We start from the raw sequence: 26160 nt of genomic DNA, 5'->3' as shown, positions 1-26160 counted from the left end.
TGAGGGCTACAAGCCTTGTAAACATGCATACTGTATATACAAGATTCAAAAGCATTTCGGCGCTTAAATGATGTCCCTACTAGGTGCTCGCGAGAGGCACCATGCCCTGGACCTCGGATTCCACACCAGCCAGCTGGCGACGAACGGTTGGCCCCCCCCCAAAAAAAAAACAACTCCAGGCTAGATCCGCCCCTGGGAGGGATGAGATGTAAGAGGATGACGGGGTTTATTATTTGTTTATCTGTTTAGTTAGGACATAACTGTTCCACTGGTAAAAGCCCAATTACGGAAGCAGTCCAGTTTTAAAAGCAATAAATGTGCGATACACACACGAACAAAACACCTTATCACACACACACACACACACACACACACACACACACACACACACACACACACACACACACACACACACACACACACACACACACACACACACACACACACACATTACACAGTCGCACATCTAGTCATCAATACAATGTTTCACGTCGGGGCAATACAACATCGTGTTTAACCTCGTTTCACGTGTACCGGCGAACCTAATCACATCAGATCGGAATGATTCTGTTTGGATGAAAGAAGTCAATTGAGGAAAAATGTTGCAAAAATGAATGCAGACAGGGGGTAGTCGTGTGACGGTCGGGTGGAAGAGAGAGGCGTGAGATGTGAGAGGGCGGGGAGTGGGGTGTGAGACAAATGGTGGAGTGTGAGGGAAGGGTCTGGTTTCGTGTCCCCCCCCCGCAGACAGTTTCAAGAGGCACCTGACCTCCCCCCTCCAATGCCCTCCTCATTGCTTTGGAGTTGTGCGCTGGAAGGCACGCAGCGACGCCATGTTGGGATATACGGCTGTCATGGCCGGAACTTCGATGTTAATTGCGAAACCAGCTGCATCGCCAGCATCTCACGAAGTTAACGATGGGTCATGGACACGGCAGGGAAAGAATGGACGCAAATTGAACGCTTGCATTCCCATATCTGTGGAAAACTTAAGCTTCTTGTTATACGCTTGGCAATTTATTAACCCACGCCCGGGCGAGCGAAGTTGGCTTCTCCCTTACGGTTTTTCGACGACAGGCCAAAGACGAGCGCTCGCAGCAAAACGACGCGGTCGGTACCTGCTCATCGATCAGCTTTGTTTCCTATGTGCTGATTTTAAGTTTTCATCGACCAAGATGAGTGACCTAGATAGGTCAGAGGTCAACCTCTAAAAAACTTCGACCTTATATAGCTTTTGTGGACCATTTACCATTGTTCAAACTTGGTTAAGTATTAAAATATGATAGTACCTACAATTTGCATATTTCAGGCTCCTCAAAAATGCGAGGTCAGTGACTTAGTCAGGCAAACTTGTTTTTTTCGTAAATACTGCAAATTTGTATATCTTTTGTGTAATCTCGGTGTCTGCACATGAGGAAAAGGGTACTAACTTACATGCACAGCTATCATGTAACTGGACCTTGGCCCAGGTCATGACTATATGGATAACTCCATGGATACCTTCCGCAAAATACATGCTGAGCTGAAAAAGGCAGTTTTATGGGCGCACTTGTGGATGTAGAACGTGTTTTGACCTTTCGTAACCTCACATTTGACCAAAGGTCATTCATTTAGTGCGCATCCTCCATGATTTGACGAGACCCTCAAAACGGTATCTCCCTTTTCCTCATACGGCACCAGGGAGTTATAGATCCCAGGGAGGGGGCAACCTCCCCGGCTTGGAGCGGTTGTCTGACCCCGTGGCTGGGCGCGGGTTAAGCGTTATTACCACCGCTTTCATGGCAAGGGACGATGGCCGTCGCACTCCGTTTCTCAGGGGCCACACACTCAGCGTTTTCAAACGGCGCCGGGTCCCCCTGTTCTGAAGTGGGACAGATTTACGTCCGAGAGACCGAGTTATTTCAAGGGATGTCATGTCGTTGGACAGGAATTTCAAACACGTAAAAAATTGACATTTCAGTCGACGCTTCGGAGATATTTAAGGAATTTCATGCATCACGCATCACTAGACTAGGCGCATGTCGAGGACTGGATCGTTAACAAAAATCCATGCATGTTCAGGACTAGATCCTTGAAAAAGAACAAAAAGACGAAAAAGTGGACTTCGCCAGCCCTTCTGTTCGTTGCAGAGATAGCGCCTGGGGGGGGGGAAGGACCAGCGTCCCGGAGCCGGATTAACAGGCCGCATAATCTTGTATCAGTATGAAATCTAATCTGGCCCCTGTGGCTTGTTTTAAAGGCGACGATGCTGGCTGGCCCGGGGGAGACTAGCCGTCATTCATCACGCAGGCCTTCATTCGTCCACGTAACCTGCACCCCATCATGTCTGCGCTGTCACTCGCCCATCACGGGAGGACGAACCCCTGCATGTCAGGAACGCCAAACACTTCACATAGCCACCCACACCTATGCCGGTTTCCCAGCCTCGCACAAACACTCCCAGATCATCTCCGTGGTATATTGTTATAAGCCTGAGGGCGTCATACGCGGGTCGGGTCACGGCCCCCCCCCCCCCCCAGCGGGGCCGACGGGCCTCTGTCGGAGCAGCCGTCGGAGGCCGAACACTTGAGAGGTGAACCGGTCGGGGCACGGCCTCCCCAGCGGGGCAGACGGGCCTCTGACGGAGCAGCCGTCGGCGGCCGAACACTTGAGAGGTGAACCGGTCGGGTCACGGCCTCCCCAGCGGGACCGACGGGCCTCTGTCGGAGCAGCCGTCGGCGGCCGAACACTTGAGAAGGGGAGCCGGTCAGGTCACGGCCTCCCAAGCGGGGCAGACGGGCCTCTGACGGAGCAGCCGTCGGCGGCCGGACGCTTGAGAAGGGGAGCCGGTCGGATCACGGCTGACGCCACAGTCAAACAGCGCCAGACATCACCATGGCGTCGACACAACACGCTTGCTATTACGCCGTCGTTGGATTGGAGACATTTAGACGTAATTCGCCATCAAAATTCAAACTCCAACTCATCGATGGGCGGAGGCGGCGTCGTAGACGGTGGCGCCGCCGCTGGCTGACCCGCGGAACCTGTGGTTTCGGGCACGGCCGCCGGAGAGATCATCCTGAAGCTGAGCACCAGGACGAAGGCGTACACCATGAAGTCGTTCCAGGCTTGCGAGAGGAACGTGATGTAGCGTCCCCACAGGTCCAGCGTTCGGGGCGAAACACCGCAGAGCATCAAGGCCGTACCTAGGAGGCCTGGGGAGGGCGCGCACCACACGCCGGTTACGGTGGAGTCAGGCGGAGAAAGCATTGCAGCGCATCAACTCAGGACCACGGACGGCACGAACGGTTACGTCATCACTGGATCTATTTCTGCTTTCCGCGTCTGAGGCAGACGTCGTGGCCCCGCGTTTTCGGCACTGTTAGCGATAGCGATGAAAATCGGGCTGGATTATGCCGGCAGCTTGTAGAAAGAGGATGTCGAAAAGCCATCTATCTGTACGGACCTGTTTGGACATTCAGTGCTTTAAGGCCAACCAATACATCGCTTGAATCACAGGTGTACAACGCTCTGGTAACTCCGCTATATCTTATTGTGTCTCGTCTTGCATAATTTTTCCCTTCACGCCGTGAAAATAACGCAAAGCTATAGCCGCACCACAGGCCCATGAATAGCTCAACTTCACCTGGTCCTAATTTCAATCCGGCAGCGCCCACAGTTTGCCGCCAAAGGCAAACAAAAAGTGGACATATTCCCATCTGTGACAGTGCACACGGGCGGGACTCACCCATGTTGGGTCGCAGCGGCACTGAACAGAGCCGTATAACGTAGGAGGTCGTCTCTAACACGAAGAAAGGCACCAGTACGTTCTGCAGAGAGCGGAGCAACCAAGTCAGCACCAAACATTGAGCACAGCAAGGCAGATCGCGTAACGTGTGAGATGAAGCCGCACCACCGTCAGCTAACACGGGGGACACCATAAACATAGTACGGGTCACAATTTGGGAGACGCTGTGCTGGCGCATTTCACATTGAAAATGTCACAGCGGGTTGAGCTTGGTACATAGATTGTCCACCCGACATTGTGACATTAAAGCGAAATGTGTCTTATCGACGGAGCGCTGAAATCAGTTGATGCTTCTCGCACACATTTTCACCCAACACATTCCCCCTCCCCCGTTGCGATCGGGCACGTGAGCGCAGCATCCCGCCCGCCAACACAGTCCATCAGTTTGAGGGCTGTTGTTGTTGCGGCTTTGCGACGCGCTCAACTGGTGGGGCTTTATGGCGTCACCTGCCTCTCACCCTGGCAGGAAGGACGGGCACCGCGGGGAATCGAACCCCGCGTCTCCGGCTTCCTAGACGCGCAGTGGTTAACGCAGACACGGGATCAGTTTCAGGGAAAACAGCGTGTCAACACGCGCACATCCGATCCTGCACGTGCTTGTCATTCAGTCAGATCCTCGCACGACAGCCTCACCTGACTGATGAGGGCCCCGAGGCCGGCGAGCACCGACAGCCGGGTGAGCAGCGCCAGCAGAGCCACGACCACCCAGCGGTGCTGATCCCACCGCTGCCACCAAACGCTGGACATCGACGCACTGCTGCAGCATAACACAACCACAATGAGGAGCTCTCAGAGCACCAAGTCATACCAAGTGAGCGCATTTCCTGTTTAGAGGCAATGTACACACAGCGGTACACACAGTGGTACGAACGTCGGCATGTACACACAGTGGTACATGCTAGCCACTGCGCGTTTCGGAAACCAGAGGTACGGCGTTCGATTCCCAGCGGGGCCGTCCCTCCTGCCAAGGTGAGAGGCAGGCGACGCCGTGCATCCTCAGCAGATGCGTGTGTCGTAAAGCCCCAGTGAAAACGAGGTGGTACATGCTTGGAATAACACTGAAAATCCGGAGACGAACGACCCTTCTTTCTTTGGATAGCTCGGCCGATCTACAAGTCGCAGGAGCCATTAACTCCAGCTCCATAGTCCACAGTCAGCCCACGTCCAGACAACCGAGAATGAGGCCGGCAAGGGGCGGCGGTACCGTGATGTGGCATGCCACGAATACGATCTTTCAGTACTGTTTACCAGCAGGCCGAAGCAGCAACTTTATCCTGAAATGCAGCTGTTCCGTTGGGTTGGCCGGGTCTCGGCCACAAATTATGCTTAGCAAGGACTTTGAACCAAAAGCCATCTCTGCCAAACACTCGATCGAACTGAACACACGTCACCCACTGCCACCACCGGCATCATCATCACACCAAGTCCATCACCACGACCATCGCCGAGTGGGCCCCGCCTGGTTCCGCCTCTGCGCCGTCTCACCGCAGTCCATCAGTGGCGTCCCCAGGCACGCCGGCCGGCGGGGCCTGACCGTTCAGCTGGCGGAACAGGTCCTCCACGTTGGGCGGCGGCGCGCCGGCCGGCCACCCGGCGTCCCGCTGGGCTCGGCGCAGAATCTGCACAGCGGGTCAGAGGCCAGATCATCATGTCAGGAGGCGCTGGGTCAGCACATATCATGTCCGGAGGCGTAGGGTCAACAGACATGGAATCAGGAGGCGCCGGGTCAGCAGATATCGCATCACGAGGCGCCGGGTCAGCACATATCGTGTCAGGAGGCGCAGGGTCGGCAGACATCGTGTCAGGAGGTGCCGGGCCAGCAGACATCGTGTCAGGAGGCGTAGGGTCAGCAGACATCGTGTCAAGAGGTGCCGGGTCAGCAGACATCGTGTCAGGAGGCGCCGGGTCAGCAGACATCTATCAGGAGGCGCCGGGTCAGCAGACATCGTGTCAGGAGACGCCAGGTTAGCGGACATCGTGTCAGGAGGTGCCGGGTCAGCAGACATCGTGTCAGGAAGTGCCGGGTCAGCAGACATTGTGTCAGGAGGCGCCGGGTCAGCAGACATCGTATCAGGAGGAGCCGGGTCAGCAGACATCGTGTCAGGAGGTGCCGGGTCAGCAGGCATCGTGTCAGGAAGTGCCGGGTCAGCAGACATTGTGTCAGGAGGCGCCGGGTCAGCAGACATCGTATCAGGAGGAGCCGGGTCAGCAGACATCGTGTCAGGAGGTGCCGGGTCAGCAGGCATCGTGCCAATAGGTATGACACTGGGGGTCAGGTCAAAATGTGCCCGGTCAGTACACCGTCAGGTCAGTTGTGGTCAGGCCAGTACAAGTCACTAGTCAGGAATCACATCCAGGGGTGATGAGATGGGCCTCCCTGATGTGCGTGGAGAAAACGAGTTAAACGCTTAGCTGTATAGTTCAAGGTGATCATGCTGAAGAGGCCTCAATAGCCCCATTTAGATAGGACTGATTTGTTATGTTGCCAGATAGACCATAGCGAGGGCCAGAAATTCTCTAGAAATGGCCAAATTCTGGCTGACACCAGGTGCGTTGCGACGGTTGCGGACGCTTTTGTTAACCGTTATCCAGTTCCTTAATTTGTTGAATACAAAGTGAGGGCATGACACGACAATATATAAGCGCAAAAAGGCTTACACCTGAGCTATACGTATATGTGCACTGTTTCGTGCGGCGCAGTTTGATATCCCTTGGCCCAGGCTTCCATATCCTTCAGCGGCGGCCGCGGCCAGTCGCTGATTGGTCCAGGCTCCGTCCAAAATGTGTCGTCAGTGACGACTGGTCGCGTGTTGTGGAGGTGAAGGGGAGTCCGGGATAAAGGCGAAGGGAAACTTGCATGAAAGCAAGAGTGTCTTGTTCTGCCAAAGCTAGATGAAACAAAAGACTGCCAAGCGGGTGATAACCTTCCCGGTTGCGGGCCACGCCCACGGCCTGCGATAAATGCCATGTAACTGGGACTGCTGGCTACTATAAAGACCATTTCACTGTAGAAATTTAACTGTAATAGAAAGCACCTTGGTGCCGCCTATGCCTCCAGAGGTCAGAGGTCAAATCAACAGAGATCACGCATCAGGTCAGCAACGGTCAGAGGTCAGATCACCAACCGTCAGAGGTCAGGTCACCAACAGTCAGAGGTCAGGTCAGCCAGCTACATATGCAATCAACCTAAGAAAAACATGACCTGCTGCTTTTGCAAACAGCTGTTATTCATTACATACACATCGCCGTCACTCAACGATAAACGAAGCAGCACAAAGAAACGTAACAGAGACCCGATGCCTCTTCATGCTAACATCTGTTAAAAAAACGTTTTAGCCACCACAGCTGCATGTGCCCAGCCTCATCACATCCCTATGGGTCTCGCGAAGCAAATCAGCCTCATGCTTTGCATTCTACAACATTCACCAAGTCCAAGCACAAGTTGTGTGACGCACTGCCTGAGATCATCAGGCTTCCTCTGACCATCCAAAGAGGCGAGCGTCACCGGCACCCCTTGGCCAGCTCTTTATTGGCAAGGCTGTTAGTAAGGGCGGTTCTTGATTAAGTGGCGGGTGCTGCTTTGCTTATTGCTGAATAACAGCGTTGTTCATGTACCGGGCAACAGCTATTGGAAGGGCGTCTGCCCGACGCCGTTGCCCGTGGCATCAAAGGTAACTACATCACAACGCACCCTACACCTTGAACTTGGCCATTCGTGTGCCATGTGTCTACCTGTGGCGCCACCTGCACCACCCCCGGGCAGCAGCTGTCTTGTCAGTGGGGCACCACCCCCGGGCAGCAGCTGTCTCGCCAGTGGGGCACCGCTCCCCGGGCAGCAGCTGTCTCGCCAGTGGGGCACCGCTCCCCGGGCAGCAGCTGTCTCATCAGTGGGGCACCACCCCCGGGCAGCAGCTGTCTCATCAGTGGGGCACTGCTCCCCGGGCAGCAGCTCTCGCCAGTGGGGCACTGCTCCCCGGGCGGCCGGGGCGGTCCATTACCTCGTGAATGGGCTGGTCGGGTGGGTCTGGGCACGCCTCGGCCGCCTCCGCCGGTCCCACCAGCTCCTCCGCCGGCGGCGCTGCGCGAGAAACGGACCGGGCCTGTCACGCGAGGGCTGGCAGGCGACGGCGGGAATGTAAGCACGCTGAGACTGACCGATGTTTCCGTCCGGCACGGCGCCATGAAGCTGAGCGCGCCCGCCGCCGCCCGCCGTGGGTGACGTCCCTCAGCACCCGACCTCCCAGCTGAGCACGAGGTGCCAGCGGATGGCATCGGCCCCGATGCTGTCACGACGCCGAGCGCGCCCGCCGCGGGTGACGTCCCTCAGCACCCGACCTCCCAGCTGAGCACGAGGTGCCAGCAGATGACATCGGCCCCGATGCTGTCACGACGCCGAGCGCGCCCGCCGCGGGTGACGTCCCTCAGCACCCGACCTCCCAGCTGAGCACGAGGTGCCAGCAGATGACATCGGCCCCGATGCTGTCACGACGCCGAGTGCGCCCGCCGCGGGTGACGTCCCCCAGCACCCGACCTCCCAGGTGAGCACGAGGTGCCAGCAGATGACATCGGCTCCGATGCTGTCACGACGCCGAGCGCGCCCGCCGTGGGTGACGTCCCTCAGCACCCGACCTCCCAGCTGAGCACGAAGTGCCAGCGGATGACATCGGCTCCGATGCTGTCGGCGCGCGCGCGCCGCCCCGCCCCGGGACGCGCCATGTCATGACAGGCGACAGTGGGAACAATTCCACCACAGCGAACACTTCCCCGACAGCGACGCCGTGCCACAAACAATATTTACCATTATATAAATTTAACCAAGTATTTTGAAGTAGCACTTTGTCACTGAAGCCCTTGCAAGTTCACCTTGTCCGGACCCTCACTCCGCCACATAAGCAGAGCAGCTTTAATCCAACAGTGCTTGCCCACAGCTTGCCCAGTGCTTCCCAACAAGGGCACACTGCACACGCTGAGTGTTACCGTGATTTCTGACGGGCTCGGCAGCATCACTCCGGCCACACAGTCGGCTCATGCGGCTCTGGGCGTTCTCCAGGATCTTCCTCTGGCGCGCCTCTCGCCGGCGGTCGGCGGCGCTCCGGCCGTCCGCCACTGCTGCTCCGTCCATTGTTGGCGCTCACTGGTCAGCAGAGCCAGTGGGCTGTTGGCAGAGGGGGGGGGGGGGGGGTGATGGTCAGCAGCGAAACATGGGAGTATCACAGAGCTCCAGTAGTGAGAAGGGAGCCTGGACAGGCAGCCCAGTGGTGATGATGGTCAGCAGCAGGACATGGTGGCATCACAGGGCTCTAGTAGTGAGAAGGGAGTCTGGACAGGTGACCCAGGGGTGATGATGGTCAGCAGCAGAACATGGCAGCATCACAGGGCTCTGGTGGGGAGAAGGGAGACTGGACGGGCAACCCAGGGGTGACGTTGGTCAGCTGCAGAACATGGCAGCATCACAGGGCTCCAGTGGTGAGAAGGGAGACTGGACAGGCGGCCCAGGGGTGACATTGGTCAGCAGCAGAACATGGCAGCATCACAGGGCTCCAGTGGTGAGAAGGGAGACTGGACGGGTGACCCAGGGGTGATGATGGTCAGCAGCAAAACATGGTGGCATCACAGGGCCACAGTAGTGAGAAAGGAGCCTGGACAGGCAACCCAGGGATGATGATGGTCAGCAGCACAACATGGCAATATCACACAGCTCCAGTAGTGAGAAGGGAGCCTGGACGAGTGACCCAGGGGTGATGATGGTCAGCAGCAGAACATGGTGGCATCACAGGGCCACAGTAGTGAGAAGGGAGTCTGGACGGGCAACCCAGGGGTGACATTGGTCAGCAGCAGAACATGGCAGGATCACAGGGCTCCAATGGTGAGAAGGGAGACTGGACAGGTGATGGACAGGTAATGTCAGCACAGGAACATAAAGAGCTGACTAAGCAATGCACTGGCTGATGACATTCCAAAATTATCAAGTTAGTTATCCAAGATGTAAATGTAAAGTCATACTTCCAAAATCCTTTGTCCCCAGTGGCACCCACATACTATCAGTCATTCACCACTGGCTGGGCTAATCTCTTGCCCTTTGACACTAAACCCAGACACCTAAGCTGGCTGGCCCTTGGAGATGGACCGACTGTTAGCGGCCAGTTTGATGTGATTGGCCAACTTTAACTGAGGGGAAGGGCAACAGCCACTAGGCAGTGAACCCTGAGTCAAATGTGTAATAACATAGACAATGCTGACATCCCTGCTGCCCAACAACATTGAAACACTGTTAGCCCAAAGGGTCAGGGTGTACTTTCCTACCTAACGTTAGAAAAAATCATTGTACACCATTCGTCGTGTTTAAGGCATGACATATCGTAAATAATCTCAAAACAGGTAGAATCATGCTCCTACTTTCGAATTTCAATAACTTCGATGGCGGGCCCCCGAGCGCCGCGCGCACCGCACCGCCTGGACTCCCCAGCGCCGTTTCCGCGTTGCCGTTGCGTAAATACAATAGTTCTGCGTACCAAGAACTGTACAAAATGTACGGGGCCAAAGTAAACCATTCGTCATGTTTAAGGCAGGACATATCATAAATAATCACAAAACAGGTAGATTAATGATCTTAGCTTCAATTTTTTTTTATAATTACGATGGCGAGCTCCCGAGCGCCGCACACACACAGCACCCGCGACACCGGCGCCATTACTGCTCGGGTCACAACATTACTGCGAACCGTAAAAATGTACCGGGACAAGGAAGCAAGAATCCATGAAATTTGATCCTCGACGCCAACGGGACCATGGGTTGCAGGGGGATTGGGTGGGGAATGTAAAGCAAAATGAGAACATGGCAGCTAAATAAAAGCTCACTATATGGCACCTATATATGGCATGGAACATGGATGCCAATGAGATGCTGGGTTGAAGGGGATATAGGGTGGGGAGGCTAGGTTAGGTTAGGTTAGGTTAGGTTAGGTTAGTTAGGTTAGGTTAGGTTAGGTTAGGTTAGGTTAGGTTAGGTTAGGTTAGGTTAGGTTGGGTTAGTTAGGTTAGGTTAGGTTAGGGTAGGGTAAGTCAGCTTAGCTAAGCTTAGGTTCTGGTCTATTCTCAGGTTAGGTTAGGTTAGGTTAGGTTAGGTTAGGTTAGGTTAGGTTAGGTTAGGTCAGATCAGGTCAGGTCAGGTCAGGCTAGCTTAGCCTAGCTTAGCTTAGGTTCTGGTCTATTCTCAGTTAGGTTAGGTTAGGTTAGGTTAGGTTAGGTTAGGTTAGGTTTGGCTAGTTTAGGATATGTTCTGGACTATTCTGGCCTGCGTGTTTCATAAATGTACCTAAACTCGATAAGAAACGATTTTGGTTGCTTTATTATTGTTACCCTGGTCCCGTACATGTTTTATGGTTCTTGATAAGCAGAAATATTGTGCTTTCGCAACAACGCAGAAACGGCGCTTGGAAGTCGAGGCAGTGCGGTGCGGGGCGTGCGGCGCTCGGGAGCTCGCTATCGTATTTATTAAAATTCGAGGGTGGGAGCACGATTCTATCTGTTTTGAAATTATTTACGATATGTTCCGCCTTAAACACGACGAATGGTTTACCTTGGTCCCGTACATTTTGTAGAGTTCTTGGTAAGCAGAAATATTGTATTTACGCAACGGCAACGCAGAAACGGCGCTGGGGAGTCCAGGCGGTGCGGTGCGCGCGGCGCTCGGGAGCCCGCCATCGAAGTTATTGAAATTCGAAGGTAGGAGCATGATTCTGCCTGTTTTGAGATTATTTACGATATGTGCCGCCTTGAACACGACGAATGGTGTGCAATGATTTTTTCTAACGTTAGGTAGGAAAGTACACCTACACCGCCCAAAGAGTGCCTACACAGCTGCTAGATGGGGCCTGCTAGCCAGTACTGCAACATCAGCTGCTACAGGCATGGCACAGCAGATCAATTGTTTTGCTGACTGCCATCAGGCCAATTGGATTTACAACAGTGAGGAGTACAAATTTTGATGGTGCCAATTCACAGAACATGTTTGAAAAACAATTTTTTTCCACACCAGGCCCCAGCAGGTGTCCACCATGACCGTTTGCCAACATCGATGCAGAGGCAATTTACAACAGGAAAGTTAGCTACCCATCTACCCTTAAATACATTGCAAATGTTTTTTTCTGCCTAGGTACTGCAGTGCGCACATGGTAGCATGAGCAGGTAGTTAATTCACGGTGTGCAAATACAGGCCAGTGCCGGTCACTGCACATACTTTGAACCTGATATACCCGGTCTAATTTTGTACCAATGCCGGTTCATGCATTACATATAGATTTCGATAAAACCGAAACTGGTATAATATGCCATTTTATGCATGTATCCATAGGAAACACTCCACAAACAAATTTACCACCACCCCAATTCGACACCCACCTCCCGACTTAAGTCCTACGCAGTGACAATCACAGCAAGCGATCCAGCCTCGATCATTAGAATCAAGGATGCCTGCTACAACCAAAATAAAGATATTGGGCAATAAATGACGTCAGGTAAATGTAAATTAGTCGATATGAAATTTTGTAGTTTTTTTCTTACCTTTTGAATTTTGAATGAAATAAAAATTGCTCTTTTACCAGTCTTTTTAGACGAAATGCAAAAAACAAAACCTGAATCACAACAACGCAAACGGAAAGCCATCGTACTAAAAATAAGAGCCAGGCCTTGTGGTGAAAACAGCGCATCCGCGACAAAGAGCTGAGAAACGCGCTGTTTGTTTTCGAGAGAGCATTTCAGTTGAACGGCGTCGTTGTCCAGGGGGCTGTGCATCCAACGGTCTAGTGCATCGCGTTGTTTAAGTGCTGTCGCTATGGCGTTGAGATTCTTGATAAATTTCTCAAACAAGCCGGTGGAGAAGATTACCACTTCGCTTTTATTTAGGTACTTGGGTATTATGCATCTTCTATGTGAACCGCATCATCAGTTTCTAACTTACAGCAGGGAGCAGCACAGTTGAGGCTAGATGCATAGGTGCTGGGGTTCAGGCTGATGCGCTATGGTTAGACTCAGTCTATGCATTTAATACCATACAGCTCAGCCCATATTATGACTGTGCCCAGCAGGGGTTATGTCTCCATATTTGGAAAATCTAGAGCACATTGCTCAGTTTTGCTTGCAAGCCAAGTTAAGCACTGAAGCCTTGACAATTGCCTATTTATCTCCATATTGCAGTGAAAGTTTTAAGGTCAGTCATCACTAAGACCATCTGAAAATTTAGCCATTTCACACCACTTCCACCATAACAAGATTGAGCATATGAAGCTCAGAGTTGGAAGGTGGACTGAAGTACTGGAATGATGATGCAGTTTGTTGCATTAGCCATGATTTCAAAAGGGTTCAAGGTGGGCATTTGTGGCTTGCTTCATAAGAACACCTCATATGTAAGCCACCTTTAAGACTGGAAACATCATCACTAATCATCAAACAGAGGAATGTTATTCATCAGTTGTGACCTAACCTTAGGACTTTTATGACCATGAAAATGATGGCAGCCATGGGTCTTCAACACTGCTGGCACAACACTGATGCTTAAAAACCATCCCTTCAGATCAAGGCCAGCTGCTTATCCTCATCTTTGGATACTGGTTGTTGGTTAGTTGACATGACAGGTAAAAGTCTGGTGTCTTAGTATCTTAAAAGTGTAATTTTCTTGAAGCTGTCCAGCAATAATGTTGCATGCATGCAACTGTGTAACCTAACAACCTAACTTTACCTAATCAAATCTCACCTCACTACAACCCACCCCACCCCACTGTGCTCTACTAGACCAGACCAGACCAGATGAGACCAGACCAGACCAGACCAGACCAGACCAGACCAGACCAGACCAGACCAGACCAGACCCTACATAACCTGACCTGATCTAACCTTACCTTACCTTACCTAACTCTTTTCCTAATTATACCCCTGCTCCTACTCCTACCCCAACTCCTATCTCACCCCTACCCCCATTGCAATCCTACCCATACTCCTACCCCAATCCCTTCCTCACCCCTACCTGTCCTGCTTTCCCACCCCTACTACTACCCCTACCCTGACTCCCACTCCCATTCCTGTTCCCACTCCCACCTCCACTTCCATTCCTGTTCCCACTCCCACAAATCATCCCCACTCCTACTCCCACTCCCACTTCCACTTCCACTTCCACTTCCACTTCCACTTCCACTTCCACTTCCACTTCCACTTCCACTTCCACTTCCACTTCCACTTCCACTTCCACTTCTACTTCTACTTCCACACTTCCACTCACACTCACACTCATGGTGGAGAAGCAAATGTTGGCCTTGATCTGGTGGGGGGGGGGGGGGAAGGGACACCCAACTTTATGAAGTAGGCCACAACAGGGGTGAAACAATTTTTAATGTATGCCAGAGGTAGTTTTAGCCATTTTCCATCAGTCATCTCCTCCCATTCCAACTCATTTTGCTAACCATACCCTCGGCTTCCGCCGCAACCAGAACTGGGTGTGATGAATGCTCTTTTAACCAATATTGCTGCAGATGCGCTGTGGTGCACAAGACCCCAGCTGCCGTCGTGAGGTTGGACACCGTCGAGCCAGTCGTGTACACGATGTTGCGGCCGGTCGTCTCGTGCGGCCCTGACCTGACCCGTGAGCCGGTCCTGTCGCAGACACTCGGCCGGCGCCAAGACCTCGGCGCCGGGCGTCACGCTGCCGCAGAAGCCGAAGATGCCCCGCTCCGGCTACATCAGGTTCGTCGCCGAGACCATGGCCAAGCTGAAGACGGAGGCGCCCGGCACCAAGTCTTCAGGTGAGCCGGGATGGCGCCGAGTGCTGCCGCCTCCCGTCCCCCGCCGCCGGGTGGGGACTGTGCGGTCCTGGTCTGGGGCGGGGTCTGGCGGAACTGCACGGCGGACTGACCGGGGCTGGCCGGCTGCGTGTCCTCTCGTCGCGCGGGTCTAACGGGCGTCGGTTTGTGGGGCAAGCTTGGTCAGGAAGGCCGCTCGTGAGATGTCCGGTCCGGCACAGCCCCCGCCTCCCCATTAAGTCACGCCCGGGGTGGTCAGTCATTATTTTCGATGTTTTTTACCGGGTGTAACTACTGCATGTTAATGCATATTTGGAAAAGAGGCAGGTCCAGTTTATGCCTGAGTGACACGCTCCGACAAAGCGTAGGAACACCGTCAGCGTGATCAGCAGTTAATTGTCACAGAAAGAGCCACGGCTCATTCCATGGCAAAGCGTAATGCAGTGGTGAGCAGAGTGCCTGCTGCTAACTTTCTTCAGTTGCGCCGGGCGTTGGAGCGCTAACTTGCCTTATTTGGAGCGTCCGCAGCGTCGGCTGTCACCGTCCGGCCGTGACGTCATCACTCCCGTGCTCTCCAGACATGGTGGTGAAGGCGTCGAAGCTCTGGAGGGAGCTGGATCCCGCTGAGCGGAAGCGCTTCAACGACGCGTCCGCCACCGAGAGGGCCAAGTGGCACGTAAGACCAACGCGGGTTGTACACGACGCGTGCTGAGGATTGTGATGAGCTGTCAGGGGGAGCTTTCAGGGGGATCTGAAACCTCGAAATAGTCGTGTGCTCCGGGTCTGGTCCGTGTGCCCCGGGTCTAGTCCGTGTGCTCCGGGTCTAGTCCGTGTGCTCTGGGTCCGTGCTCTGCAACGCGTCGTGATGCCATGCTTTTCTGGCGTCGTTTTGCAGATGACAGTGGCAACGTAGTGGCAGTGTACTTTACTCGCACAGGTCGCCGAATTTGGTCACGTCTCCCTGGTGATGATAATGAAGGTAATCATGTCTTCTTACCACTTAGCAGTTCATGACGGTGTGTGTGAGTTTGGCTTGCCTTGTCGGGTCATGACTCAGACGCCGTCATCGACACTGCATCTGATGGCGTCCGCTTACACTCGCCTGACTCGGGACTCACTGGTCCGAGACCGCTGGGGGCGACCCTCTGACTCGGGACTCACTGGTCCGAGACCGCTGGGGGTAACCATCTGACTCGGGACCCTTGAACTCCGCCGCTCCTCTCCTTTTCCGTCAGAAGAGGACTGCATGTCGCTCCCCCACCGCGTCCCCCACGCCCCCATGCCCCCTTCCACCAGGAACGGGTGACGAGTTCATCTCCCCCGATCCCCGTCGAAGGTACCCACGTCTCAGCAGCGCACGAGATAGCTTCCGCTCACCCCGCCAATCCCGTCATAAGTTTGTACGCGCTCCCCTCATCTCTCCCTCCCTTGCGGCAGCCAGTCGCCGCCCTTCCCCCTCCCCCCATTTACCACTTGTGCTCCGTCAAAAGGTCCTCATCACCCCAGCCCTGCCCCGCCCCACCAGGGGAAGGTGGCCGCGTTCGAGAGCGTGACCAGCTGGTGGTCCTCGTCACCCCAGCCCTGCCCCGCCCCACCAGGAAAAGGTGGCCGCGTTCGAGGCGCAGCTCAGCCAGCGCGAGCGTGATCAGCTGGTGGCCGAGCGGCAGCGGCAGCGCGACCGGCAGAGGGACGAGCGACAGCGGCGCCAGCGGCGGCGCCAGCTTACCGACCTGCAGCGGCCGCGCAAGCCGCCCAACTCCTTCATGCTCTTCTACATGGAGCGCGTGCCCGAGCGCAAGGACATGCATCAGAAGGTCGGCAGCGGCGGGCGCAGGCGCGCTGGATTGGAGGTGGTCGGGGGAGTGGCAGGCCACGGCTGGACGAGCGGGGGATGGGGAGAGGTAGGGGAAGTGGTCGGGGAAGGGGAGGCCACGGCTGGACGGGCCGGGTAATGGAGGTGGGTGGGATGGGGTGGGGAGACGGGGTGGGTGGGTGGAATATCCGCCTTGTCTAACGCGAGCGTATAATTCGCCGCTGGGAGTGGGAGATTGGAGAATAAAGCTGGGTCCAGAAATGAGAGATTGTTTTTGTTTCCCGGTCATTTCCCGGTTTCTTGATACGTCAGCCACTGCGTCACCGGCGCGACACGGGCTGGGTGGCGGGCAGGACCATGACCCCGTCCTGCTCCGTTTCAGGAGTTCCTGGCGGAGATTGGCAAGCGCTGGGCTGGCATGAGCGAGGAGGATAAGTTTCCCTACGTCAAGCGGTTCCAGGACCTGAAGGTACGGTCGCCGGTGTCGCACACGCCGGTGTGCGACACTGCTGTCCGTTTTCGTCTGCTCGGTGTGTGCGTGCCCTGATGGTGCCGTCCGTTCCACTCGATCAGACTTTGTCTGTTCGGTTTGTCTCAAACGGAGTGGCTTTGTCTGCGCCTTCTTTCAGCGTGCGTGCAGTCCGTGAGCTTGTGACGTCACAAGCGCGCGGATTTTATTCCGAAAAACACGGACGACGTGGCTGAAAAGCTTGGCACTGCTGCTCCTCTGATCTCAATGGCCATGATTTGGTGATGGGGTCGGCTTCGTACATTCCCGAGATTGACTCGTGCTGCCATGGCCAATGGGTCAGTCGCTGTGTGTTTAACTGACTTGCAGCAGGAAGCTAGTTCATCTCTCATTTTTGCCCGCATCGGTTCTGTGCAGGAGACGTACGCCAAGGAGTTGGAGGCTTGGGAGAAGCGAATGATCAAGGAGGGACGGTCCGATCTCGTCCGGAGTGAGTATTCCGACCAGGGGGGGGGGGGGGGGGGGGGGGCGCCGGGTAGACCTGAGCCAGTGACCGGGAGTCCGTAGTGAGTAACTCCAGACCGCCAGGGGGCAGACCCAGAGCGGACCGCTGGGCTGGGACTGAGCCAGTGATCGTGATCGAGGAGCCTACGCTCTGTTGGTGTGTGCTGCCGGTGATTGCGTGCCACGTGATCGAGGAGCCTACGCTCTGTTGGTGTGTGCTGCCGGTGTTTGCGTGCCACATGATCGAGGAGCCTACGCTCTGTTGGTGTGTGCTGCCGGTGTTTGCGTGCCACGTGATCGAGGAGCCTACGCTCTGTTGGTGTGTGCTGCCGGTGTTTGCGTGTCACGTGATCGAGGATCCTACGCTCTGTTGGTATGTGCTGCCGGTGTTTGCGTGCCACATGATCGAGGAGCCTACGCTCTGTTGGTATGTGCTGCCGGTGTTTGCGTGCCACGTGATCGAGGAGCCTACGCTCTGTTGGTGTGTGCTGCCGGTGTTTGCGTGTCACGTGATCGAGGAGCCTACGCTCTGTTGGTGTGTGCTGCCGGTGTTTGCGTGCCGAAGGGGAATTACTTTCTCCGCTTCTCCCTGCACGTGCATGAGTTGAATTAGAATGAACCGGGAGTCGACATGTGAGAGCATTGACCTGTGGGCAGCGTGTTTTTGTACACGGAACCGTGTGAATTGTGAAAGGTCGTCGCATCGTCATGAACCAGACACGTTGCCAGTGACAAACATAGGAACGGCCCAAATGATAGGTCGCTAAACATGCAGGCATTCCTTGTGCTGAATCGACAGTTTCTTCACTTAAGCCAAAATCTGCTTGCATATGCATTGCTAGATTGAAGGCCTTTTCGTTTTGTGTGAAAGAAAACTTATTGTTCTTGACGTTTTAAAACCGAATTTGACCCGATGCTCGTTGGACCCGACGCTGGATTTTTTCCTGCTGCAGCAGGGCGCCTGCACCCAGCTTTGGCCTGACCTGACCCTTGACCCCGTCGTCAGCCGCCTCTCAGCCGGTGCTCGCCGAGGAAGAGGTCACCAAGGGTCGCCACCGATAGGACGGCGCCGGCGGTGGCGGCGGCGTCCAGGCGCGCGGCAAGGTCAAGTCGGGGGTTATTGCTGGGATGGAGGTCAAATCGGGGTGCAAGACCAAATCAGAGGTCAAAACGGGGTTAATGGTCGAGGGAGAGGTCACGCCCGGAGTCGAGGTCACGAAGACTGCTCCGAAGTCCAAGGTCAAAGTTACACCTAAGGCGGAAGTGAAGCCCAAACCTGCACCCAGGTCCAAGGCCAAGACCGCATCCAAGGCCGAAGTGCAGTCCAAGGCGGTACCGAAGCCCAAGGCCAGGGTCGCACTCAATGTCGAACTGAAGCCCAAGTCCTCACCGAAGACGAACGTCAGTGCAGCCACGTCTAAGATCCCACCGAAGCCGGAACGCGAGCGAACAGCCGGGCCCGAGCCCAGCGCCAGGGCCGCTCTCGGGATCCCAGCCCAGCCCTCTGCGCCGGCCGCTACAGGGGCATGTGCGGAGGTGTCGGCGGCTGGCGCGGAGGCGGTCCGCGGCGCGTTCCAGTTGGTGCCGTTGGCCCCTGGGCCGCCGCCGCCGCCGCCGCCGCCGGCCGCGGGTCCGGCGCCGGAGCCGGAGCCGGAGCTGGAGCCAGAACTGGAGCCAGAACCAGAGCCAGAGCCAGAGCCGGAGCCGCAGCCGCAGCCGCAACCGCAACCGCAGCCGCAGCCGCAGCCGCAGCCGCAGCCGGAGCCGGAGCCGGAGCCGGAGCCGGAGCCGGAGCCGGAGCCGGAGCTGGAGCCAGAACCAGAGCCAGAGCCAGAGCCAGAGCCGGAGCCGCAGCCGGAGCCGGAGCCGGAGCCGGAGCCGGAGGAGCTTTTCCGGCTGTCGGCCGGTGTAATCGGACGGAGGGCCGCCTGGCGTCCGCTCTGCACCCTCCGCTGCTGGTCGCCATGACTGACAGTCGCCGCGAGGGGACGCTCGCCTCGGCTCTCAGTCACGGCTCCGGGTCACTGTCCCCGGCCATGTCACGGTCCCGGCTCGGTCTCAGACGCGTTATGTTGCGGGTCCTCCGGCACCGTTGGACTCTGGCCAGTCTCGGACTGGGCTGAACGAGAGTCGTACAGGGGCGGCGGGGGCTAGCGCCGGGGCCGGGTGGGATAGGTTGGGAGGGTCGGGAACCCGGGCTGTCAGGTGACACAGCCCCCGCTGACGGCTGCGATCTGCCGCCAAAGCTGCGCTGCCCAGCGCGGGCACGCTCGCGGAGCGCAGCCGGCTGGTGAGCTGGCTGTGGAAGAGCAGCAGTCGGGAAAACGGGCTGGCTGAGGGCTGGCAGCCGGCTAGTGATGAGCTGGCTGAGGACTAGCAGCAGTGGGGAAGACAGGCGCCGTTTTGGCGCGACTTCAGTGCTTCTGGCGGGAACAAACACCGACGCGATTACTTCTAGAGTTGCACGCGCTCAGCACGCGCTGGGTCAGCTGGCTGTTTTTTCGTCAAGTTGGGTTTTTGGTCTAGGACTGTCGCGAATCCCTTCCGATGACTCTTTCATTGTCCAAACATGTTTGCAATGCCTATGCCGCCAACTTTCTGTTGGAGCCTGGTCTCTCGTCTGTTTTGCCGCTGCCACTGCCATCTGTTGGTTTGCCGCCATCGCCACAGGCGGCGGGTGTTTGCCTCCCGCCCGGCGAATGTCCCAGGCAAGATTGCAGCTGCTTGTTTCTGGCGTTTTTTTAGAGCTTTTGTACCGTACAATAATGGGCACGGCTGTGTCCCGAGTGCCACCGAGTAGAGGTGTATGCGTGAGGCGGGTGATAGCGTGACTGTAGTGTTTCGTCCAGCTCTGGAATAAAGGCACGTTTTGCATAGTCAGGTGGTCTGCCCTAGAGCGGGATGCTGGAGACCTTGACAGCGGAGAAGGTCGATGCAATGGTTGACACAGGAAGGCAACCGCCCTTCCGCCACCAGAAAACCAACGTGGGACACCCAAATTTTTTTGTCCTTTAGATTCCGCAGCACTTTCTTGCGCACGGGAATGACCACCCACATTGACCAGACTTCTTTGTTTCATTTTCCGGCCGCTGGTGATCGCCCTGAAGTCATCATCAGAGCAGCCGGCCGCCGTTTCGCATGAAGTAGCACGCCAAAGTCATTGGAGATGCTTGTGCGCGCCATTAAGTTATGACAGAGGGAAAACCTCTGCAGTGGAAGGGAGCAGATGCTCACGTGGAGAAGAGTGGTACCACGCCCTGTGCCCCTTGCAGGCGCAAATGGTGCACACTTCGCGCACGTGGCCGCGCGCGACGCACGCGACATTAAACCCGCCCCGTCACTCCAATTCGCCAAATAGCGTTCCAATCACATTCCTGGCTTCATGCTGGGGCTATTGTTTGGATTTGCTGACGGAACCGACGCATTGGGTCCTCCGTGCTTCACAACCCTCGCACCGGGCATCGGCTTCCATCCAGGTCCTGGGGGCTTGAGGGCTTCACGAGAAAGGCCCCCCCCCCCCCCCTTACCAGCCTTGCACACTCCCCCCGTTTCGCACGCCTGTGCCCGCGCCCATCCACCACCATTTCCCAAAAGGCTTTATCAACCCGACCGCATTTTCCAGCTAGTTATTAAGTATGGAAGTCTCAGGGAAATTTGCACCCAAACGACTAAAAGTGGTGGGAATGGAGTTCTTACGAAAATAATTGCAAACAACACTGGTATTCCGCGAGATATTTACCCATCATTTGATAGATGCCTTATCCATGCCCGTAACTTTCCCCGGCACATTACCGAGCCAAGCCTGTTAGCCATACAAGGATGTCCATACGCAGAGTCGCACGCATGCATAACCCTCGTAGTGCGAGCTTCCACTCACCAAACGTGCGAGACAAATGAAACGCACATGACTGGCGGCTGGGTCATCTCCAGGTTGACTAACGAAAATAGGGGCTCGAGAGCGTGCGACGCTCCAAACCGGCAGACTGCGCGCGCTTACAGCGGTTTACCACGCTTTCAGCGATAGCTTTTGAGTAGATCGCAACCGCCCCCCCCCCCCCCACAGTAAGTTCCCGCGTGAGCTCCTCCTCCACCCCAACCTGCCAACCCATCTAATGGACGACACATGACGCCGCGTTTGCTCCTCACTGTTCGCCCTCCCCCAATGCGCTTTACATTTGAAATGTACAGTATCGTACTACTTTCGCGACCCCGCGCCGTCGCTGTGCTTGCTGTCAGCGCATTTCACACTGGATAGCACTCCCCTGCACCACCAGCAGTGACATCACCCTACCGTCGTTGGTACGTCATCAGCCGGTGACCTAGGGGATGACGTCGCGCCGCAGACTTGCACGCCCGCAGGCAAGCATACCGGATGGGAGATGACGCCACGTCCTAGACGTGCGTGTCCACAACGATGTGGACACGCAACCACGTGGACATGTGCAACCATCCGCAATTCCCAATGTTGCCAGTTACGGCACGCTCAACGAAACGCGTCGTTTCGTACAAAACTGTATTGCAGCTCCTCACAGACGCACGTGCGTGGTTGCGCAAAAATCCAGCAAGGTTTCGAACTCCAAGAACGGGACAAGGTCGGGCGGCAGAACAAGCACCTATGAGAGGCCACGTCACAACATGAAGACGAATCAGCTTCGGCGACACAGCGGGGGCGGGGCTTCGCGTTCCCGCCGGAATGGCTCTCGAAGCGCGGTTCAAAACGCGGATGGCGCGTGGCAGACAACACAGCTCAGTTGTCGTCGTCCTCGATCTTTGGTGCCAGGAAGTACCGGATGTGGCCAATCTCCTGGATGGTGTACTCGACCATGAGCGGGTACTCAGGCGACATGGACAGTTTCACCTGTGAGCAGAGGGGGGAGGGGAGGGGTGAAAGAGCGCACAGCGATCCAAGCAGCACCATGCAACACACAGACACACACACACAGATAGTAACTTTTGGGACTATCAATGGAACAAACCTGTGTTGAGAGAGGTGTGGCTTTGGTGAAGAAGTTGAGATAGCGACAGGCATAGGTGAACGACACTGGCTCCTGCATCTCGATGGTCACTGCCTCCTCTTCTTTGTCCACATTTGAAGACTGAGCCAGCTTGACATTTGCTGAAACAAAGGAGTCAACTAAGACATTGAACTTCTTCAACTCCTTGAATAAGATCATGACTATGATGTATTACCTATACACATTCAATCAACCTTTGACCAACCAATGTATGTTCACCATAAAAAAGAAACACATGGTTTCCAGACAAGACAACCAATTTCTGACAAGCATCACTTGGCTAAGAGCTCACCTGAGCCAATGTCTCCGGATGCAGAGAACTTGACTCCCTGCTTGCTGCAGCTGATCACGATGGAGTCTCCAAACTGGCTCAGGTCTCGGCAGATCCGAGCAAATTCACCAGCGGGCATCTTCACCACACATGCATATTCAGTCTCCTGCAAATAATCAATGTGTGCTTTAGGTCTTCAAAACTACAACAATGAGCGGTAGGATGAGCAAGTTGAAGGAAAAAAAGCAGAAAACTAATCAATGCAGTTAGGTTCCACAATTACCAAATTTGCAGGTTTCCAACATTCATGCAATCAACTGAAAATTCATTCAAGCAATGCTAGATATGAACAGCGGTGCAATAAACAATGAGATATGCTGTTAGTTACATAAGAATCATACACAATCCAAAACTAAATCTGGTTTCAAGTTTCAACACAAGGTGCAGTATATGATAAAATGGCTTACAGGAATCTGCAGATGTTCCTGATCCAAATTCATGAGCTTCATTTCATAGTCAGACTGCCTTTCCCCATTTTCTGACTCAAAGACAAATGTGACCGTGTCTGGATTGTCCTGTGCCCGGATTGTGACAATGTCCTCATTGCCAGCACACTTCAGGATCTTGGACATGCTGAAAATGGTGACAAAATAAGTTCCACATTGCCAGCCAGATTAACCTGCCACAAAGCCATCTCAAATACACCTGACAGAACTGAAGGTGGTGATCAAGGACAGCTGCTGACTGACTTAACTTCATTGTTAATTATTGAGCACACATGTAAAAGGCAGAGGGGGCCACAGACTGCCTGCAGCAAGACACCCATACTTCCTACTTCTTGCATATCAATCCTATGGTACTGCCACATTAAAAGTGGCACATGGTCGGTAGGGCTTCATAAGCCTGAATTGCCAATGCGCGACTCATTCACGGTTGTGTGGCATCCTCCAAGACAAGTGTCTCAACACAAACTCACCTGCCAAGATTCATGCCCATGGTCAGATTCCTGTCGCACCGATACTTGTCAAATCCATCTGATCTCAAATTCAAAGATACGAGCGAGACGTGAGCATTGTCCATGGCTTGAAGCGTAATTCCCATATCGCCACAGTCCCATGATGCCTCAGTGAGGAGGTCCTTTACGGCTTCAAGGATCTTCTTGAAGATAACACCCTTCGTCAGTCGTGCTTCAAACATATTGTATGATTTGATGAGGCGCTCTGAACCAACTTCTGTCGACAATGATAACTAGAGACACCACACCACTGCTAGGAACGTGACTTCCAAACAGCCACCCCACCGCGATCCCAGCGCCAAGTGGACCCGTTTGGCGCCAAGTTCTGTTACAGGCCCGCACAAGTTTTGGCGCCAATGGTGATAGTCTTCGTGGATCTGGTCGGTAGTGAGCACAAGCGTGTACAAACCAATGAACGTACGACTTTGGTCGTTAGCGCTGTTCGCATCTGCAAAACCTTTTTTCGTTAGACGGCATGAGCACAAGGCCACCTCTGGGAGAACCCGAATAAGTTTATCATGCTTTTAAAATAAGTAGTGGTCAACTACGTTTTTGTATTTAAATTACATGAGTTTTGGAAGATGCGCAAGATCTTCTCTACGACAATGAGTATGTTTTAGGCGGGAAACGGTTGCCCCAATGAGAAGGCAGAGCTGCTTATCGATCTCATTCTACTCACTCCTACGATGCTACACGCCAATCCGCTCTACGTGTCCTTTAACACGTTTATGGCGCTTCTTGTACATTTCGTCAGCTGTAAATAATGCACGGACCTGTCTCAAGCCTCCAGGGCCTCTGAGGCCGAGTAGTGGGTGTGGGTTCCGACGTGTCTTTTGTTGTGGAAGGCCAAGCTAACTGAAATTTTGGACACCTTGACTGTACTTCTTACACGCATGAGGCCATTTTTTATTCATCATTTGTGAAAGTTGGTGGTCGTAAGCGGTTGAAATCGGTGTTGCAGACTAGGTAAGTGTGGCCATATTGTGATAAATTATGTTCATTGCTGTGTCTTAATGTGGTAGTCAGCACCCCCGCATATGGGAAACACCATATACTAATGATGTGTCAATTTATTAATAAGCGTGTGTACTATTTGGATTTTGCTGTCTGTGTTATAGCCTTCCATATGCCAGTACAGCAATGCATTGTCAAAGCAAAAATTTAGAGATGAAACAGACAGGCATGACTACTTATAACATTGTTATGATTCAGTTTTTCCTGCTTCAGCATGGCATGCCTTACTTTTCACTAACTATGGCATAGTAATGGCAGCATAATGGTATTGGCAGCCCACCATACATCCATTGACGGGTATTGTAACAACCACACCATGCTCAATGAGCTGTGAAAGTTTTAGATTATTATTAGGTGTGTTGAGCACTGTAAGAAAGAGTTGTGCTTCTGTTTTAGCAAGGCCAACAATTTGCCAGAATTTACTTGACCAAACAGAACCCAGTCTACCTCCTACCCCAATGTCTACTACAATGTCTACTACCCAGTCCACCCCAATGCTGTGCTTATTCCTATGAAAACACCCATGCTCTTACTTCTGTCCATAGTCCTACTCCTATCCTTACCCCTTTTTCATGCTACCACAGTGGAGAGCTTCACCCCTACTTAGCTGGCTCATCAGACACTCAGCTGACCCACCTACCAATCATTGATAAACACTGCTGTTTGACACCAGGGTGCTGTGAATGCTGTTACCAGTAGGATCATTGAGCATCCAATTGCATTGTTTTCAATGGTGAGATGATGTATTGCCACTGTTTTCCAAGACTGATTGGTGTATTGCAGTCTGAGGAAGTCTAGTATGGTTGTTTTAGAAAGATTGCTTTATATATATATGCACATATCTGAAAGACCCCAATTAATGCCTGAACGCCTGTCTAGGAGGCTCCTGAGTTTTTATGTTTTTTGTGGCTATAGTTCTGGTAAAGGTAGTACTTAATGTGAGCATGAGGTTAAAAATCCTTATCACCTTGTTGTCATATCCATGGATGTGCATGCACACAAACTTAAATTTAACTGTCTGGCCTGCAACAGCCTCCTGAAAATGAAGCCTTTCTGAAAGGCCAGTAATTTTGTATGGACATCCATGCCACAAAGCTCAGAATGGAAAGACTTTGGCACAAATTCCTCATCACATGTGTCCATTTACCAGCTATAGGAATAACCTGAGGTGCAGAAGAGGAACCTCTGAACTTGATGAGAGACTTACAAGAAGTTGGTGAAAACATCAAAAGCTAGATAGGACGTTATGGGCATACAAACCAGCAATTGATGGGAAAAGGATGTATTGCAGGCATGAATGAAGGCATATAGTCCCATCAATGAGGGAGCTTGAAGCAGTTTGCATCATTAACAATCACTTCAGCATTATTTCCAGTCTTTGTCTAAAGAGCAGGAACCGCTACATTGCCGGCTTCTTAAAGAATGATTAAAACAAAGAGAGCAATGCAATGGGAACTACACTCTTATAAATATCATTGCCATC

At 53.9% G+C, this 26160-nt stretch overlaps 3 protein-coding genes across 5 annotated transcripts; 1 reads left to right on the top strand and 2 right to left on the bottom strand.

The window, feature by feature from the left end:
* Positions 1-2444: 2444 nt before the first annotated feature.
* LOC119094920 (uncharacterized) lies at positions 2445-12241 on the bottom strand. Of its 3 annotated transcripts, none has more exons than XM_037217834.1 (7): positions 12187-12241; positions 8765-8942; positions 7786-7865; positions 5273-5406; positions 4421-4544; positions 3728-3809; positions 2445-3194 (listed from the first exon to the last, which is right to left on the bottom strand). In XM_037217834.1, exons 2-7 carry the CDS (start codon positions 8907-8909, stop codon positions 2944-2946), a joined length of 816 nt encoding a protein of 271 aa, XP_037073729.1. In that variant the 5' UTR covers positions 8910-8942; positions 12187-12241; the 3' UTR covers positions 2445-2943. The 3 variants fall into 3 exon arrangements, with proteins under 3 accessions (XP_037073729.1, XP_037073744.1, XP_037073736.1); XM_037217849.1 differs by having other exon boundaries at positions 4421-4541; XM_037217841.1 differs by lacking the exon at positions 12187-12241 and adding an exon at positions 12026-12051.
* A 320-nt stretch (positions 12242-12561) lies between these two features.
* On the top strand, positions 12562-18932 carry LOC119091240 (transcription factor A, mitochondrial). Its single transcript, XM_037213907.1, has 7 exons — positions 12562-12690; positions 14440-14579; positions 15155-15252; positions 16175-16390; positions 16772-16858; positions 17276-17348; positions 18369-18932. The coding sequence occupies exons 1-7, from the start codon at positions 12620-12622 to the stop codon at positions 18422-18424; spliced, it is 741 nt and encodes a 246-aa protein (XP_037069802.1). The 5' UTR covers positions 12562-12619; the 3' UTR covers positions 18425-18932.
* A 2929-nt stretch (positions 18933-21861) lies between these two features.
* On the bottom strand, positions 21862-23974 carry LOC119090952 (proliferating cell nuclear antigen). The gene is made up of 5 exons (XM_037213681.1): positions 23625-23974; positions 23116-23281; positions 22670-22814; positions 22339-22478; positions 21862-22220 (listed from the first exon to the last, which is right to left on the bottom strand). The coding sequence occupies exons 1-5, from the start codon at positions 23843-23845 to the stop codon at positions 22110-22112; spliced, it is 783 nt and encodes a 260-aa protein (XP_037069576.1). The 5' UTR covers positions 23846-23974; the 3' UTR covers positions 21862-22109.
* Positions 23975-26160: the final 2186 nt, after the last annotated feature.

Source organism: Pollicipes pollicipes, unplaced genomic scaffold (assembly GCF_011947565.3).
Source record: "Pollicipes pollicipes isolate AB1234 unplaced genomic scaffold, Ppol_2.1 Scaffold_1600;HRSCAF=1878_pilon_pilon_pilon, whole genome shotgun sequence".
NCBI classification, from domain to species: domain Eukaryota; kingdom Metazoa; phylum Arthropoda; class Thecostraca; order Pollicipedomorpha; family Pollicipedidae; genus Pollicipes; species Pollicipes pollicipes.
This window is presented reverse-complemented; position numbering and strand designations above follow the sequence as displayed.

Excerpts from the sequence above, each read along its gene's own strand:
- LOC119090952 (XM_037213681.1), bottom strand. The coding sequence starts at position 23,845 with ATGTTTGAAGCACGACTGACGAAGGGTGTTATCTTCAAGAAGATCCTT. Across the intron at positions 22,815-23,115 it reads AGGAACATCTGCAGATTCCT|GAGACTGAATATGCATGTGT; the intron begins GTAAGCCATTTT and ends GATTATTTGCAG. Across the intron at positions 22,479-22,669 it reads ATCCGGAGACATTGGCTCAG|CAAATGTCAAGCTGGCTCAG; the intron begins GTGAGCTCTTAG and ends CCTTTGTTTCAG.
- LOC119094920 (XM_037217834.1), bottom strand. The coding sequence starts at position 8,909 with ATGGACGGAGCAGCAGTGGCGGACGGCCGGAGCGCCGCCGACCGCCGG. Across the intron at positions 7,866-8,764 it reads CGAGCCCGTCAGAAATCACG|CGCCGCCGGCGGAGGAGCTG; the intron begins GTAACACTCAGC and ends TTTCTCGCGCAG. Across the intron at positions 4,545-5,272 it reads GACGCCACTGATGGACTGCG|CAGTGCGTCGATGTCCAGCG; the intron begins GTGAGACGGCGC and ends GTTATGCTGCAG.
- LOC119091240 (XM_037213907.1), top strand. The coding sequence starts at position 12,620 with ATGGCGTTGAGATTCTTGATAAATTTCTCAAACAAGCCGGTGGAGAAG. Across the intron at positions 15,253-16,174 it reads CCGAGAGGGCCAAGTGGCAC|GAAAAGGTGGCCGCGTTCGA; the intron begins GTAAGACCAACG and ends CCGCCCCACCAG. Across the intron at positions 16,859-17,275 it reads AGCGGTTCCAGGACCTGAAG|GAGACGTACGCCAAGGAGTT; the intron begins GTACGGTCGCCG and ends GGTTCTGTGCAG.